The sequence below is a fragment of the Aulostomus chinensis genome, chromosome 18 (assembly GCF_037954235.1).
Source record: "Aulostomus chinensis isolate RoL2024-O1b breed Wild chromosome 18, RoL_Achi_v1.0, whole genome shotgun sequence".
Classification (NCBI taxonomy): domain Eukaryota; kingdom Metazoa; phylum Chordata; class Actinopteri; order Syngnathiformes; family Aulostomidae; genus Aulostomus; species Aulostomus chinensis.
In genome coordinates this window covers 21,340,242-21,356,717 of record NC_141337.1, presented here as the reverse complement: position 1 = coordinate 21,356,717, position 16,476 = coordinate 21,340,242, and the positions used below count along the sequence as shown (strand labels likewise).

Here is a 16,476-nt window from a genome sequence, read left to right as displayed (position 1 = left end):
AGGAAAAGCCCCTTTTCCAGATCTTCTGGATGATTCCGTCCGAACTCCTCGACCGCAGAAAGTCGGGTTTTGGCGTCGTTTTCATTCGATTTTCGCCGCAATTTACAGAGAAGTGGAGTGTTGGTGCGTTCCGGTGGTGAGGCTCCGGCAGCCTCAGCCTGCCGGCCCCCCCCCCCAGGCAGCCTCAGCCTGCCGGATCCCCCAGGCTCGCTCGCTGGTCTCTGCTTCATTCAGGGGGAAAAAACTCCAGAAAGTTCGTCAGGAATGAGATGTGGCCCCAGTGACTTCTCTTCACGTGGGCTCATTTAATTCGATTCGTTTGATAACTAGATATTGATCTCATTCTAGTGGTTGATTTTCTCCTGAAGGGGATCCCGTAGTAGATCCCCCCAGTAGATCTCCTCTGTCCTCACCAACCAAACCATCTGAAGTTTGAAGTAGCTGCAAGCTCTTTACTTCAAAACAGGAAATCCATAGCTTGGAGCAGGTTAATACACACATGTACTGCAGTACTTGTGTATTTGAGTCTTGTGGAAATATTGCAACAAATTATGTGATAAACTAAAACAGCAAAATAATCAGGAGGTGATACTTTAAAGAGAAGTATTTAGAGGTACCCAACAGCAGTAGTTAGATAGAGATGAAGATTGCTTGAAGTATTTGTACTGCTAATTGTGTAGTATTACCTAGTAGTTTTATATGGATCCTAGGGTCCTGGTGAGGAAATATTACTACCTTGTACCTCCTCTCCACACCATAATTCAGAGGGCGATATTCCTCCTATTACTCTGCTGGTTTCATCTCAGTGTTGTACTTCATTGTTGAGATTATATTCTTACTCTCTAAATACACAAAGATCTCACTCACACACTGAAGTACACTAACAAATACTCAGGACCCAGGACTCAGGACTCAGGACTCAGGACCCAGGACTCAGGACCCAGGACTCAGGACTCAGGACCCAGGATTCAGGACTCAGGACTCAGGACTCAGGACTCAGGACTCAGGACCCAGGACTCAGGACTCAGGACTCCTCCCCGTGTAATCCAGCAGAAGTTACAGCCTTCAAAAGGAGCATTGAACTAAACCCACACCTCCAAGCCGGTCCAGTAAAACCTGAACATTCTGATCCACATGAGGATCCACTGCACAGATGTTTCATTGTACCGGATTCTTTCGATTTTTGTTGGACTAAATTTATCAGCGCCTGAGGGTTCAGTGACAGATTACTTCATTGAACCTGAATCTCAAGTCCTTAAACCGGCCTCCACCAAGTACTGACACATGTAAGTACTGCTACAGGGGGGAGCTCTCTGGATGTACTGCTGAAATACTTTTAAGTCAAATTTACTTAATTTCATTTCAGTGTGTTACATTTTATTTTCTTGTAAGTACTTGTACACGAGCAGCAGATCAGAGTATTTAATACTCATGTCAGAAAACACTGCTTGTTTTGCTTCACGGTGGTTTGGTGCCTCTCAGTCGGATTTCACGCATCCAGAATATGAACATGTGAATGAAGCGTATGATTCAGTCATGAATCCGTCAGTCAGCCTCGCACACTTCGACGTGGCTGACTGATGACATCACATCCTGTTTCTGTGACGTCATCACAGGACGTGAGGCAGGACATGAATGACGGGCGTCTAAATGTCCATTTGCTGCAGCTTCACTCAGTCAAAGTTAAGAAGCTAAAACATTCAGAGGACCTCTAACGAGCAGAGCTGAGTCTGAAGAAGCTGCCAATCATTTTGGTTCCACCCGCTCACATTGGTCTGGCCAACGGGAAACTTCAGATTCAAACATTTTACAGTACAAATCAATTTCAAATTAAAAGCTTTAGAGTGAAGATTTAAATCTCAAGTATGTGTCAAAGGGTTAGAGCATCTGAAGGTGAGAGAAAAGGAACAAAAATGGGAAGAAGATCAACTTTTCTTTTTTTTTTTAGATTATTTTGGTGCCTGCGGTCAAAGGCTTGATTCTGCTCTCTAAACAAGACTAACCTGGTTTACGTCAAGTTGACTCAGTGTCATGGAGCCGCTTTCTACCTAACCCCACACACACACACACACACACACACACACACACACACACACACACTTCTTCTCAGTAATGTGTTCGTCTTATTGTCGCCTCCCTCCGATGCTCTTAACAGGTGACGTGTGCAGAGTTCATCTCCTGAGTTCATCTCCATCCTGAGCTCAGCGGGCGTTGGGACGTGTCACCTGGTTCGGAGGCGACGGCGATGCTGTGCTGACGCCTCCTGCGTAGGCGCCGAGACAGACAGGTGAAGTATTCGTTGTCTCCAGTTGCTCAACTTCAGAAATGACTGTATTCAAACAGTCAGTTTGTTGACAGGATACTTGAACTTAAAAGGGGACTGAACAGAAACCTGTCGTTATTCGTATTATTGGGTTTTTATGAAACGCCAGTGAGAGAGAAATGTGGCTGACCAGCAAACAACTGCCTGCTCTTTGTTTCAAAATAAGACTCTTGTCTTGTCTGGTTACATGGCTTGATGATGATTGTGTGTGTGTGTGTGTGTGTGTGTGTGTGTGTGTGTGTGTGTGTGTGTGTGTGTGTGTGTGTGTGTGTGTGTGTGGGCTCTTTATTCATAACCTGGGTCCTCACTTCCACTCCAGAGGTTCTCAAACGTGTGATGAATGAGGACGTCTGAGTTTCCCTGATCTCTGTGTTTCAGCTCTCCGGCGTCCCGGCTGCTGAAGCTGTGGTGAGTTCCTTCCCGGTGCAGCAGAGGCGAGGAGGAGGCCTCACATGGAGCCGTATGTTGCAGCAGAGCTTCATTTCAACGCTATGTCCCAACTTTCCTGTGTTTACTCTCGTTTTTTGTCGTCCCCCATGAAGCTCCTGTGCTGGGAGCGTGCAGCGGTTAGATGGTGGAATTAAGATAGTACTTGATTCAAGCAGCAGTCTCTGAATCGAGCAAACATGGAGGTTATTGCCACGTTTTGTATTTTTTAGATTTAAAAAAAAAATAATTTGTTACCTCTCCAAATGAGGTTATGTTTTCACCAACAGTTTGTTTGTCTGCCGCCAGCCAGACTGATGCGAGCCCCCTGACTGACCCTCTCAGGCCCTGGTGGACGGGTGTTTTATGGACCAGGGAAGTATTCATTTTACCGTTTTAACCCAGTAAAAGCAGCATCATCAGCCTGCATCAATGTAAACACAGAAGCTTTGAGGGCTTTATGTTCCACCCTGATTTGAACCAAATGAATGAATGAATGTAGTGTTGTGGACAATCACATGACACGCAGGAGCTGCTTTGATGAGCTTCAGCTTTTCCAGATTCAGCAGAAATATTCAGGCGTCTCCGATTAAGACGTCACTGGGAAACAAATTTTGAAGATAAAAAAAAGGGACAATTTTAACTTCAGATATGCAGCGTCAATCCCAGCCTGGCGGCCGCTGTCCACTTCTCTGTGTTACATTTTTTTTTCCCCCTGAAGTATTTGTCGTATTTATGTAGTTGAAAGTATCAGTACTCTCACAGTCACAAGGGACCTGACGGTAGCGTAGCGATGCAGAGGTCAGGCTTCAGCTCCATGTTCGTAGTTCATCCTACTAACACGCCACTCAGGTCGTAGAAATAGAAATGCAGCAAACGGTGTTCTGTTCATTTAGTTTAAGTCCCTTTCCTTTACCTGGCCGTCTGCTTCACATGAAACCATAGAGGTCGTCGTGCAGTCCAAGACACACCGAGCCTCTGAAATTAGGCGTCGTGCCTTTAAATGTAGCCGTCCGTCTGATTGGCACAAGCTGCCCTCTACGCCTCCGGTGATGAAGACGCCTTCTTCTACTCGTCTTCCAACAACTTGCTAATTGTCCTGGAGATAATTACATTGATGGTTAAAGCTGCACTTTTGTGTACATTTGCGCTGGGTTTTTTTTGGGGGGGGGGGCGTGGGAGGGGTGAGAGTTTTCTGGTTCTTGTTGTGTATTTAAGTTGTTTTTTTTCCCTTGTGTTTTCTTAACCTTTGTGTGAAGGACGTCTTTGAAGATCAAATATTTAATGTCTGTGTGACATTTTTGGATTAAAAGAAGCGATATTTCCTTCCCTGCACTATCACCTGTGGACACCAGGAAAAAAAGCTTTCCAGCAGGTTTTTGGTTGTGGTTGAACAAACAGCTAAGATGTGTGAAGGCTGTTGGAAAAGTCAAGAAAAAAAGAAGTTTGGAGTCTGATAGAGCCACGTCATCTCCAAACAGATGAAATGGAGATGATTGAACAGCCTAAATTCTCTGACAATTAATTCATTAATAAGTATTTATTTTTTCTGTTTTAACAGGAGTCCACTCAGCCGGCTTTAACCCTTATTCTAAGAACTCTTTACTCCTGTAACAGTGACACATAATCTGTTATGTAAATAGAAATTCTTTACATTTTCAGCTCAGATCGTACTTTAGACAGCTAAAATGCAAGCTTGCATAATTTTCTAAATTGTTGACATTACACGCAACCAAGAGCAAGGAGGCTAAAGGTCACAGCAGCCTCGGAGGAAGTGCGAGGCCATGCAGCAGGCAGTCGACCTGGGGAGGAGACGGCAGGACAGGAAGGTGAAAGTTGCAATCCCTCTACTTCGTGCTTCTGGTTGCTTTGCGGCAAATCTGCATGGAAACATCTGAAACGAGCAATCGCCAGGTTTGCGACTCAGACAGGAAGAAACACGCCTACGAGCAAGGCTTGAAAGTTGTCTGGGGGTGGTGGTGGCTGCTCATGAGAAAAATAAATGCAAATATGTCAATGCGACACGATTTCACCCGCAGATGCGTTTGACGATCAGAAAAGCAGCTCCAGAAAAGCGTCCCTGTGTCTGGAATGTTGTGGTATTCAGAGCTGCAAAACACACCTCTGGTTCCCGTTCATACGGAGAATGTGTCCGATGTTGCAGAAAAACAGGTTCTGAGTCTTTATTTGATTTAAAAAGTGAACTTAGTGCGTGCGGCAGCAGCTCCATCTGTGCTGCCGGGCGTCCTCGCAGCTCGGGTGTCTCTGCAGGACTCGAGTGCCGTTTGTACCTGTGAGCGCTGCAGGAGACACCTGTGCCTGGGGAAGCAGCAGATGCTCTTACAAAGGACGCGTGTCGCCTTAAAAGAGCGTTCTACTACATAAAAGCTCTTGATACAACAACACTCCTTGTTCATCTTCGTTCTGTTGTACTTTGACATATGAAAATAAAATAATTCCTCCAATGATACTGTTTGGAAACTTTTGGACCCCCCCAGAGTTTCTGCTGTGCAGGCTGATTTTGACCTACAAATACTTCCCTTAGCACTGCTGGCTGTAAGAAACTTTCACCTGCAAACACACATTCTCCTCTCTAAAAACAGTGCCCCCAGCCTCTGTGCTCGCCTAAAATATTCTTTTTCGATCTGTTGAATTTGTGGTGACATGTAATCTGTAAAAGGTTGGTTTTATTCTTTATTTTCCTTTTAGGATGCAATGAAAAGATGAATAGAACAATGTCAACTGTCTGTCTCACTATACTTCTGAGGCCCAGTGACTCACACTGACTGCAGCCATCTTTAAAAGGAGGTCACTGATGTAAGAAGGCTCAATAATTCCCAGATGGAAGTGGCTGCTGGAGTTTTTGGTAAACGGGGAGAAACCGTGCACCTGCTGATGACTGATTTCTGATACACAAGCGGGTGTATTATAGTATTTCTGTGGCTAACAGCAGCACTGAATACACACGGCAGTCAAGACTGCAAGAGAAGATGTCATCCATCTCAGAGCTGATGAACGTGCACGGAAAGGTCATCTTCAGCTCCACTTTCAGATGTGATTGCTGCCACACAATCACGTGTTGATTCCTCTCAAGACTCGCCTGCAGACACTGGGTTTTGAACGACTTCGATGCCTCCAGGGAGAGAGAGGAATCCCTTGGTCATGAGTTTCACATCCTCGTCGACTCGCTGACCTCTGATGGACGAGCGCTCGTTCACGCCTCAGCCTCTGGTCGCGGTTGGGACGAGGAGGTTGGGACTGGACGCTCATCCACGACCCAGTGGACACAAAGCTGCGGTGCGGCTCCATATGGTGTCTCAGCAAGGATGAAATCAAACGATTCTTTTGTTCGTAGCTCACCCAGCGACATTTCCAGGAATAAAATCCAAACGCTGCTTGAATCCAAGGTTACAGGTGAGGAGGAGGAGAGGTGAAGTTCCATCTCTCATGTCAGAGGCCGTTTGCCCTCTTCTGCATTCCCGCTCAATTCAGCACCACACCTCAGCCCCTCACCCCACCCCCACCTAGGGGAGGAGCTGACCCCTGATGAAGAACCCCTCCCCCAAACCACACACACACGGTTTTGTGCTGCCATTGATACCAGTGCTCAGGAAGTGTGTTAGTTAGGAAACAAAAGATTAACTTCCTAATTTATATGAGCAGTACCACTGGTTACTCACTAGGCTTCGCCTCTCGCTGATATCACACGAGTACTTTGGAAAGTACTCCACTAGTAACTTCACATCTGTAGACAGCTCCAGTTATTTTCCAGCTGAAGTACTACTGGAGTATATAGAGTAGAATCGAGCTCGCACACTACTGGTGCAGAACCAGCTGTAATTAGTATTCTATTGGATCGATTTTTTGACCTGAAATAAATTCGTGTCAACGTGTTTATTTTATTTAGAATATTTTTCCGGGAAATTATTGGTTAAAACTGGCCTTCATAGGAAGTCACGCAGGTTATTTGTCATAAAAGCACATCCAAATACATTTCACTGTCTATCATATTTTGTGATGGAAAGTCTCATTCACTTGTCCTTGTTTGCTCCCGTTTTAAACGCAAGGATGCGCAACGTTTACATCAGAATGATGGGTGGAAAGGCTTTCACAGTGGGTGCCTTCACCTAATGAGACTCTAAAATAAACATTTAATCAGGATTAAATTTATAAAGAAAAACTAGCTTTTAGAGAACTTACAGTGTCACTGTTATTTTTTTCTTGGCTTAAAAGATTTCTATTTGGAACCAACAAAAGGACTCCGTACAGGAGGGAAAGAAACAAGAGAGAGGTTCTAGAAGGAGGGAACCGTCGGAGGAGGGCACAGGATTCCTGAGACGTGGGGAGACGTGTACCTCCACCTCACTGTGCTCCTGACAAGGATGGAAATATTGAGAGTATTTTGCAAAGGGGACACATACTAACACTATTCATGAAATACATAAAATCCAGTGGATCCCACATGAGGATAATTTAGCGTGCATTTAAAAAGGAGAAAGGACCAGTTACGTTCCAGTAACCTTCAAACATGTTGCATCCTCAGGAGGAATTCAACCACTGGAAACTGGAGCTGGTGACCTCACCAGCTCCCCCCTGACCAAAGCCAGTGTGTGTTTCAGTGTCAGGGAAGAAGGGGAGGGGGTTGAGAAAAACCATCCGAGCCATCCCAGGACAGGGGGAAACTTGTACGTCCTCAGAGTTTGAAGAGAGGAGCGACAGAGTGGACAGGAGAAAATAAATTCTCTCTGCCTAAAGGGGAGATGTGAGTTGAGGACAGACCTGAGGAGGCTGACGAGCGGGGCTGAAGCTGCCCCCCACCTCAGGCTGCGCTTAGCAACCTTCACTTAGGGGTTCTGCTGCTGTCCTGCTTCCTGGCGTATTTAAAATCTTGGATCCATTTACTGGTTCTCAGGACTGAATCAGGCAGCTACCAGCACAAGAACTTAAATCAAGGAATACTTCAGTGATAGTGGGAGCACACAGGCCTACTGCCTCCTAGGTAGACTGAGCACATGCTGGAGCTGGTTTTTCAATCAATATAAACCAAAAACTGAAACTTTTGTGGACTGAAACGAGAATAGAAGAGAATTTAATGATAACAAAATCTATTATTTATACACGTCAGCCATTAGGAGGGACGGTGACTGCTGGAGATCCATTTTGTTCATAGGAGCCATTTTCTAACCAGGCGAGCGCCATGTCGCCTCCGGGCGTTCACTCGGACTACAAAGTCGTAACTGTCCACGCGCGGAGGGAAGCGCGTTCCGCAAACAGCCACGGACACGCACGTCTGTTGTTGTTTTCAACCAAAACTGGAACGTGTGAGATAGGCAGGCATGAGGCGAGCGAGCCAACCCGAGAGAGAGTGTGTGTGTGTGTGGCGGGGGTAGCAGAGGCAGCAGGCCCGTGCATCAGTCACTGCCTCCATTTTGAGAAGCCTCAATCCACGCAGAAAGGCGCGCGGTGCTGCTGCTCAGCGTCTGCGCCATGTTGTCACTTCCTCTGCCACCCCCTCCCCCTCAGGTAGGAACCATCAGATAGTACACTGGAGCTGACCGAAGCCCTGACCCGGCAGGGCGGTGCAGCTGAGCGGGGAGCGAGTCGCCCGAGCCGCCCGGGTCCGCCGGCCATCTTTCACACAAGGCTCCATTTAATGAGGCTCCGAGTGACGTAACAATGTATCAAAGTGCCTAACTGGGTTTCCGCGTGTCCCACTGGCAGCACTCCGGCGGCCTCCTACACAAAATGGGAACCTGGTGCTTTTGTTCCGCCCCTCCGCCCAGCCCGGTTCACCATAGGTCATTTATATAACATCACAACTCCTTCACCACACGTCCTAGTCACCCAGGGGGCGGGGGCAGCGGGTGGGGGGGGGGGGGGACTATGCTATAGAACGAGCAGGCGGCGCCTTGTTATTCAAATGTGAAACAGCACCTAGGCCCTCAGCCCATGGGGGGGGGGGGGGGGGGGTGTTCGGTTTTAGACCTGGTCTGCGGTTTAAGGAAGGGGTCTGGTCTTTTCTGGAGTCGAGTCTTCGCCTGCCTGCGCGAGCTGAGGCACATAAAGCGCATGAGTGCTTGCGTAGTTGCACCACACACACACACACACACACACACTGTACCGTGTACAAGTTCGCTACAGTGCAGCCCAGCATGGAATCAGGGGTCTCGGCTTGTGTGCGTGCGGGCGCGCACGCGCTCATCTGGTGAATACCCTAGGATGAGCGAAAGAGAGAGAAGGGGGAGGGTGGTGCGCCCTCCCCCTCCCTCCCTCCCTCCCCTCTAGCCTACTCCAAACATACCACGTGGTTTCCTCTTTGCAAACAAAAAAAAAAAAAGAAAAAAAACGTGAATTGGAATCGGCGAGGGGCGGCGTCACCCATCTGCCGGCAGCAGGCGGATCGCGGAGAGAGAGAGGAGGCTAGAAAACTAAAGAGAGAGGCGGAGAGAGAGGAAACATTTCTCCCGACCTGATCCCGCCATAGTTTTTTTCCCACCCTTCCACCGTAGACCATCACCAAACCCACCCAGCGCCACCCGCCTCCTCCACGGTGCAAGAGAACGCTGCTCGTCTGCTGGGGCCGGCTGGAGCCAGGGATTCTGTTCCTCCGCTGCTCCACTCACTCACCAGGATTTACTGCTAAATTATTTTATTTTTTTTAACACTTTTTTCCCCAGGCGTTTGTCTTTTAATTTCCCGCCGCCTCTCCTTTCCTTTATTCTGATGTGATTCCACTTCAGCTCGCGCGGCCGACTCACGATATCTTGTTGCGCTATTAAACTTTTTCTTTTTTTTGTTGTTGGCTTCATTTTTAATTATTTCGGACTTTCGGTTAGTTTGGGTTTTTTTTTCTCTCATTTTTGGAATTTTCAACAACTATTTTCCACCATGCACAAGCTGTACATTGGGAATCTAGGCGACAGCGTCACTGCCGAGGACTTAGGAAAAACCTTTGACGACCACAAGATCCCCTACTCCGGACAGTTCCTCATGAAAACTGGTTATGCGTTTGTGGATTGTCCGGACGATAACTGGGCCATGAAGGCTATCGAGACGTTTTCCGGTGAGTTGAGGTGGTCCACTGACCGCCAGAGACCCTTCCACCTCAGTTTCATTCATTCGGAGCGGCAGCGGCAGATGCTGGGGGAGCGACCGCCTCCAACACAACCGTGTGCCCCAGTTTCCCTCTGAGCTTCCCACACGAAACACGTCGGAAAAAGAAATAAATTCGTGCCATCCTTCCCCCGGTAGCTGAGCCGTGCGTGCAGCTACACACCCAGGGGAGCCATTCAACTTTTGCTGGGGGAGGGACACGCGTAGTGTAAACGCGGAGCTACACGGTAACGGCTGGACCCGGCGCTGCTCCACGGTACCGGTGTCCAGCGGGGGAGTTCGACCCGCTCGGCTGGTGTCGCTCCAGCCCTGAATATGCACGTATGTCGCGTTTGATTGGGAAACTGCATCCGAATCTCCTGGAAGAGCAGGAGAACGAAGCGCTGCCTGCTCCCCTCCCCCTTTAAATCGGCAGTTCAGTGTAACAAAGCTACCAAAGACATAAATGTAAATGTCCAGGTCTCACCCGTGCACCTCCTGGAACAGGCCGCACGCAGCAGCAGGTCCACATCAGAAGCCCGTCCTGCCAGGCTGGATTCTCCCCTGTGCCGTGGAACACAGGTTCTGTGTCTTAGTGTTCTCATGGTTCCCTACACAGCCATGAAGGTCGCCATGTCAGTCAGCACCCTCGGCTCCTTCCAACCTCGCGGAAACAACCAAACTCCCAAGACAACCCTTTACGCCCGCGTGTGTACTACTGCAAACTGCTTTTAAGAAGTAAAATCTGTAGTACTGAGAGTCCCACTGCAGTGGATCTCCTGGGGGGTTAATTGGATCATGAGGGATCCTGCCTCTACAACTCTGGTCCCACGACTTTCCTTCCTGGGTTGGAAGTGTAGTATTCGGGCCGCTGAAGCTGCAGCCCCTCCCAGCGTCCCCTCTCTGCTCTTTACACTTCTTTTATATTCTTAAATAAGTCGCAGGTTCGAAACCGAGCTGTGAGAGGGGGGAGTGGGGTCGGGAGGGAGGGGGAGGGTCCTTGGTGAACTGTGAACAGGCCCGCAGGACCCCACAGGCCTGTGCTGGCTAGGATGCAGTTAGCATGTAGCCTCAGCTTGTTCTCACCCCTCGCTTCTTATTCTCTTCCAGGGAAAGTGGAACTTCATGGGAAACGTATAGAAGTCGAGCACTCCGTCCCCAAGAAGCAGAGGTACTAAACTCACCCCCCCATGTGTTGCACCTTGTCCTGCCCCCCCTCTCGTGCAGTTATCATGGACTACAAACCAGCTCATTGATTAAATGGTAGGACGTCGAGAGGCGCCAGCACGTGCTCTGCTGTGTGGAGCCATGTGGAGGTCGTGGCTGCTCGTGGGCTCGGCTCTTGGTGTGGGGGTCCTCAAGTCTGGCGTCCATTACTGGGGGTTGACCTGTCAGTGTTAGCCTGCCTGCTCGGCCGCCTGCTGGCTCGTGTTGGTGAAGGTTTTTCGTCATTTGAAAATCTTAGCGTTGTTGTCGTGGTGGTTTGAGTGGAGCAGCAGCACAGGAAGATGAGGACACGTCAGCCCAGGAGCGACCTTCCACAGGGCCCACGTCCACGGCACTGACCAGTCAGCCTGCACCCAGTCCTCAGTCCTGTGGTGATTTATTGAAATGTTGGGTAACTTGGCTCCTTCCTGGGCCCCAGCCCGCTTTATTAATATATTCAGCTCCTGGACAGTTTTAATATCAGGATGAATTCAAAAATACGTTTTACTGGGAGTTCCCCGTGCAGCCTGACAGGCTTATTATTATTATTTTTTAAAATAAATTAATTCCAGTAAAAAAAAGGAAGATGCGCACGTTTGACTTGACGGAAATGTTCAATAAAATTAGCCTAATTTTGTTAAATTCCACCTCAGCGCACGCTGGTGGATTGTGGACGTCTGTGTATAATTGTATTTGATCAACACTTGAATTTTCAACTTTTATTTTCTATTAAATTACAGCAGGGTAGTTTGGGGGTTTGCTGTCGTGGCCGCGGCGCATTTTTAACTAGAAAAATCGATTATTTTAGTAGGAAACGTGCAGGTTTGAGGGGGAGAACCTGGAGCCCGGTGTAGGTCACCGGGTGTGGACTAAGATCCAGGCTGGAACTTCTTGAAACACCACAGTGGCGTTTGCCTGTCGACCATCACCCGAGCCTGTAACCTTTGGCACAGATACGAGGTGAGCGCAGCCCTCCATCTTCCGCCATTTGGCTGCGTGGATGTGCGTCTCATGATCTTGACGCCCAGTGAACGTAGATTCCGCCATTTTTGACTGATCGTTGACTTTGGATATTTGTGTGTATTTCTTGCAATTTACCCACTCGTGATTACATCAGAAATCAGTCAAATTTGTGCAGTGGAGCAGGTCTTGTTCGCCCGCCCTGCGTCACAGCCGTGTTGCATCATAGCTGTGGTACAGAAACACCAGTGGTGTGTTCCCAGTGCCGTTAATGGCGCTCGAGCCGGCACCAGTACTCCACCAGAGTAACAGGCCACTTGCCACGCAAAGAGAAGCAACATGGCAACACGCTGTAATTTCCTCTAATCTCCCAGCGGGTCGGTAAATAATTCTGATGGCGGCGCGCTTGCGCTCAGTGTCCCGGGTCCTCGGTGATAACCTTGCAGAACCATAACGATAAAGGTGATTTATTGTTATAGCCGTGGCATGTTTGTGTGTACGTGTGCGTGAGTGAAGGGGGCCATCGTGGGTGAGCGTAGGCTTCCGTGGCTCCAGAACACGTGGTGCGTCCACGCTGGGAGGAATCACTCCTCACCAGGCAGTGAGGGCAAAATGGCGAGGCCGTGGACGAAGCAGGAGCAGCGGGGGGAGGCTGCTGCCTCTCCAGCATGTGTGTTTCCGGGTCCTCTGAACGCCTCTCACCAGCTGACCCGCTCCACGGCAAGTGTTGTGTTTCAAAATGAAGAGAGCGGGAGCGAGTTCACGTCTCCGGAAACACGCGCAATCTTAAAATGGCCGTTAGTCGACAGAGCCCAACCATTCAGTTCCATGGCAAACACTCACTTCAAAACACTGACGTCTGCTCGGCTACAGGAGTGGGGACACGGCCACCCGTCCGAGTAACGGTCCCGCCCCGGTGCTTTAGTAACAACCTGCTGAAATTCAAAATTAGTTTTTTATGTGAGCTTTCAACCCCCTCCCCGAAACCTCCAGCTGCTGCTGTTTCACGTCATTTTATTTATTTTGTACTCTTGTGCTTGACAATAGTATACCTGAGTTTTTGGGTTATTGTGGTCTATTGTTGCTGCTGCTGTGTGTTTGCGTGTGTGTTCGCGTGTGTGTTCGCTGGACTTCAAGTCAATCATCTGCTGGTGATCTTTGGTGCCGACTTAGATTCAAATATCTATTTTATAGTGCTTGGAGGTTGCTGTGAATTAGTTTATCCAGTAGAGCCTAATGGGACGCGTTTGTGTATATATGTGTGTGTGTGTGTGTGTGTGTGTGTGTGTGTGTGTGTGTGTGTGCGCGCGCGCGCTCGAAACAAACCCTTTTTGGGGGGAGGAGGGGAAGAAGTTTAGTTCCCTCTTTTTATTCCTTCCAAAGTGTATTTGCTGGGTCCCTAACAGGCTGTGAGGGCGCAGCCCCTGGCTGCCTTTGACCCCTGACCATGTTGTGGACATGCAGGCTTTGTGTATGTGTGTGTGTGTTTTTATTTATAAATATAGATACATTCAAAAATCTATATTTAAAAAATATATATATTTAAAATATATATTTATACCAACCCTGAAAAAATAGGGCTGGGTGGTGGCGGTTTAAGGTTTCACATTTCAGATAAAGTCCATCTTGGAGGGGCTGAAATGTGTGTCAGGCTGCAGAGGTTTTGGGGAGGTCAGCTGGAGGGGTTGAGGGTAACCGGTGGGGGAGGGGCCGGGTGCTGCAGGGGGACCAGCAGGATGCATAGAAGTAAATCAGCCAAACCTTGACAAAACCTGACATTTATGCCAGCAAACACATCTCATGGATCCACTTCAAAAATCGGTTTCTAGCAGCAACTTAAATATTAAAATTACTTTTAGAAAAAAAACTTGTGGACCAAATTGCGTCTTTTTGATTTAAATGAAACTCAGGAAATTTAACTAAAAAAACCCAAATTATGTTTCTACGCCCATTGAAATTGTAAATGGATTTCTTTTAAATGTTCTAAAATATTGAATTATAATTTTCAAAATTTTCCCTTTAATTTTATTTTCTTCAGTGCTGCAATCATGACAATTTGACTGTCAGAAAATAATTTTTTACTTAAATTTCTAGTGTTTCCTGAGATTTCGGCACGTATTTTTACACGCTCTGCGTTTGGATGTGGAGGCAGGAAGTTGTGTGTTTGCTGGTGTGTGTGCAGCCAAGGAGCAGCACAATGTGAACACATGCTCTGAGGTTCATTGTGTCATGTGCTGAGCTCTGACCTTAGAAACAGTATTTCTGTTCGGATGGTACCACCGTGCAAATAAAATCACATTTACTGTGTTTGCTGGGGGGGTTCTGATCCCACCCCCTAAAAATGGACCTCACCACACACATACAGCATCCCAGAAAACTCAGAGGTTCAACCCAGATATTTTTGAATATCTGTGTGTGTGTGTGTGTGTGTGTGTGTTTTTTGCTTCTATGTGGTACAAATAAGTTGCATGTTTCCAGTTCAACTTTAGTTTGTTTTATGTCTGGGACAAAGATGCAGAATAATTCAGTTCCTCCTGAGTTAAACACCCCCCCACCCCACCCCCTGAAGAGAGCTGCTGTTGTTTTCCACATTCACCTGAAGAAAGAGTCATCATAGCTGACTGTGTTCATCCAAGTTGTAAAATAATAATTATTCTCTTGTTGGAAAAATCGGTAGAGAATGTTATCAGATACTCAAAATTCACCCCGGCTGCACTTTTGCAAATTTCATAAATTACAAACCTCCACAAACGCCAGAAACCCGCCGCTACACAAACTTTGTCACCTGCAGGAAATCCCACTGATATTATCTCTTAAATTGCCCGAATTTTCTACGCAGAAGTTGTTTGCTTAGAAATTAATGAAAATGGCAAAAAAAAAAAAAAAATGTTCTCACAATGTGGTGAACAATGCATGTAGGTAGTGGAGAAACAATCCTGGATCTGCTCCAAAATACTGGGCGGATACTGGGCCCAGCCCCCCACCCACTTGCATGAGAAGCACCCCAGTAGATTTGAGGTAATCAAGCTGAGGGTCGTAACTGGTGGGTGGAGGGAGGACCAGCGGAGCCCAGACGACTGTGAGCACGTCCCATCCTTTCAGTGTTATTTGTTAGATTCTATCCATCCATCTTCTATACCTCTTATCGGTTAAGGGTGGGGGGTGGAGCCTATCCCAGCTGACATTGTCTGAGAGGCGGGGTTCACCCTGGATGGATCACCAGTCCGTCGCAGGGCCATCAGGGCAATTAGTACATTATCTTGCTCAAGGACACTTGGACGTGGTCACGGGGTGAAGTGAGGATAGAACCGGCAACCCTTTGGTTGCTAGACGGCCACTCTACCTCCGAGCCACGCCGCCTCTTATTTCTTAGATAATTGACCACAAATTATAACTTATTTTTAGACCGGGGGGGGGGGGGGCAGGAATCTTCAGTTTCTCCCAACATTTCCTCCCTCAGTGTTTGCCTTCATCACAGCACTGGCCGGTTTTTCCCTTCATGGTATTTATTGGCTGATCATGTTTTGTGTTGGTATTTCACAGTTTCGAGTCGTTTCTCCATGAGCAGCCGGACCCCAGGTTGCTGTGAGGATTATGATATTGGCTTATGTGTAAACGTGTTTTTGTTCTAGCTGTAGGTTGAACTTGGTGACTCATTAAGCTGCAAAAAACAACAACAAAAGCACCGAATTTGCTGTTGTGTTCATGTTGTATCACCTCAGAACTGAAGGAAGTGGTGCCGGCTCCTATGGTTGCCGTGTGGAAGCGGTTTGTGTTGTTAAATGCTCATCAAAACAGCAAAAACATGGGAACCCATCAGATGTTGAGCCTGACTGCGTTTGTTTCCTGTTCTCTACTAGGGTCAGGTCAGATCCTGCCCCTCCCTCTCAGCCATCACGTTCTGGTTCCCTCTGCTCCTCCAGTGATACCGAGTGCTGTTACACTACAGCATGAGATCTTGACTGCCCCAGAACAAGGTTTTATATGGTGTCAGGAGTGCAATGGCTGGCTGTGAGGTTATTGGAGGCGTGGCCAGTGAGTGTGAGTGATGTGTGGGAACCTTCGTTTACGTTCTCCCCTGTCTGAGGGATCTTGGAGATGGGTGGAGCTCAGGTATGGGGGACCCTGGATGGGTGTGTGGGTGCTGGGGAAGAGTCCTGTCAGCTGATTGAGTTTGGCTCTCTGGCTTTGCCAGAAGTCTGGTGTTCCAGCTTTGAGGGCAGGTGGGGGGGGGGGGCTGCTCTCTGCCCCGCTACACCCCTGATGGGTGGATGAAAAGAACCCTCCCACATTCACGTCCACGGAGAACTCTTCCCACATCTCCAGTCTGCTGAAAGGATGAGAGTCTTTTCTGGAATTGCTCAAATATTTTTACATGATAGCTCAACAAACTCACCAGTGTAACACTAGATGGTGGATGTATGTAAATATAGATATATGTGTATATTTATGTATGTATGAATTTATCT

At 47.8% G+C, this 16,476-nt stretch overlaps 1 protein-coding gene and 1 long non-coding RNA gene across 4 annotated transcripts in view; both read left to right on the top strand.

The window, feature by feature from the left end:
- The window catches only part of LOC147245660 (uncharacterized), a 3,516-nt gene extending 287 nt beyond the window's left edge, over positions 1-3,229 (top strand). Inside the window, exons 2-4 of the long non-coding RNA XR_015110128.1 lie at positions 2,156-2,287; positions 2,702-2,955; positions 3,059-3,229. This is a non-coding gene — a long non-coding RNA (uncharacterized LOC147245660). The remainder of the gene's footprint in view (positions 1-2,155; positions 2,288-2,701; positions 2,956-3,058) is intronic.
- A 5,885-nt stretch (positions 3,230-9,114) lies between these two features.
- Positions 9,115-16,476, top strand: part of igf2bp1 (insulin-like growth factor 2 mRNA binding protein 1) — a 59,519-nt gene continuing 52,157 nt past the window's right edge. For all 3 annotated transcript variants that reach the window (XM_086184892.1, XM_086184890.1, XM_086184888.1), the window contains exons 1-2: positions 9,115-9,812; positions 10,952-11,012. In XM_086184892.1, coding sequence (XP_086041018.1) covers positions 9,638-9,812; positions 10,952-11,012 — 236 coding nt within the window. In that variant the 5' untranslated portion in view covers positions 9,115-9,637. The remainder of the gene's footprint in view (positions 9,813-10,951; positions 11,013-16,476) is intronic.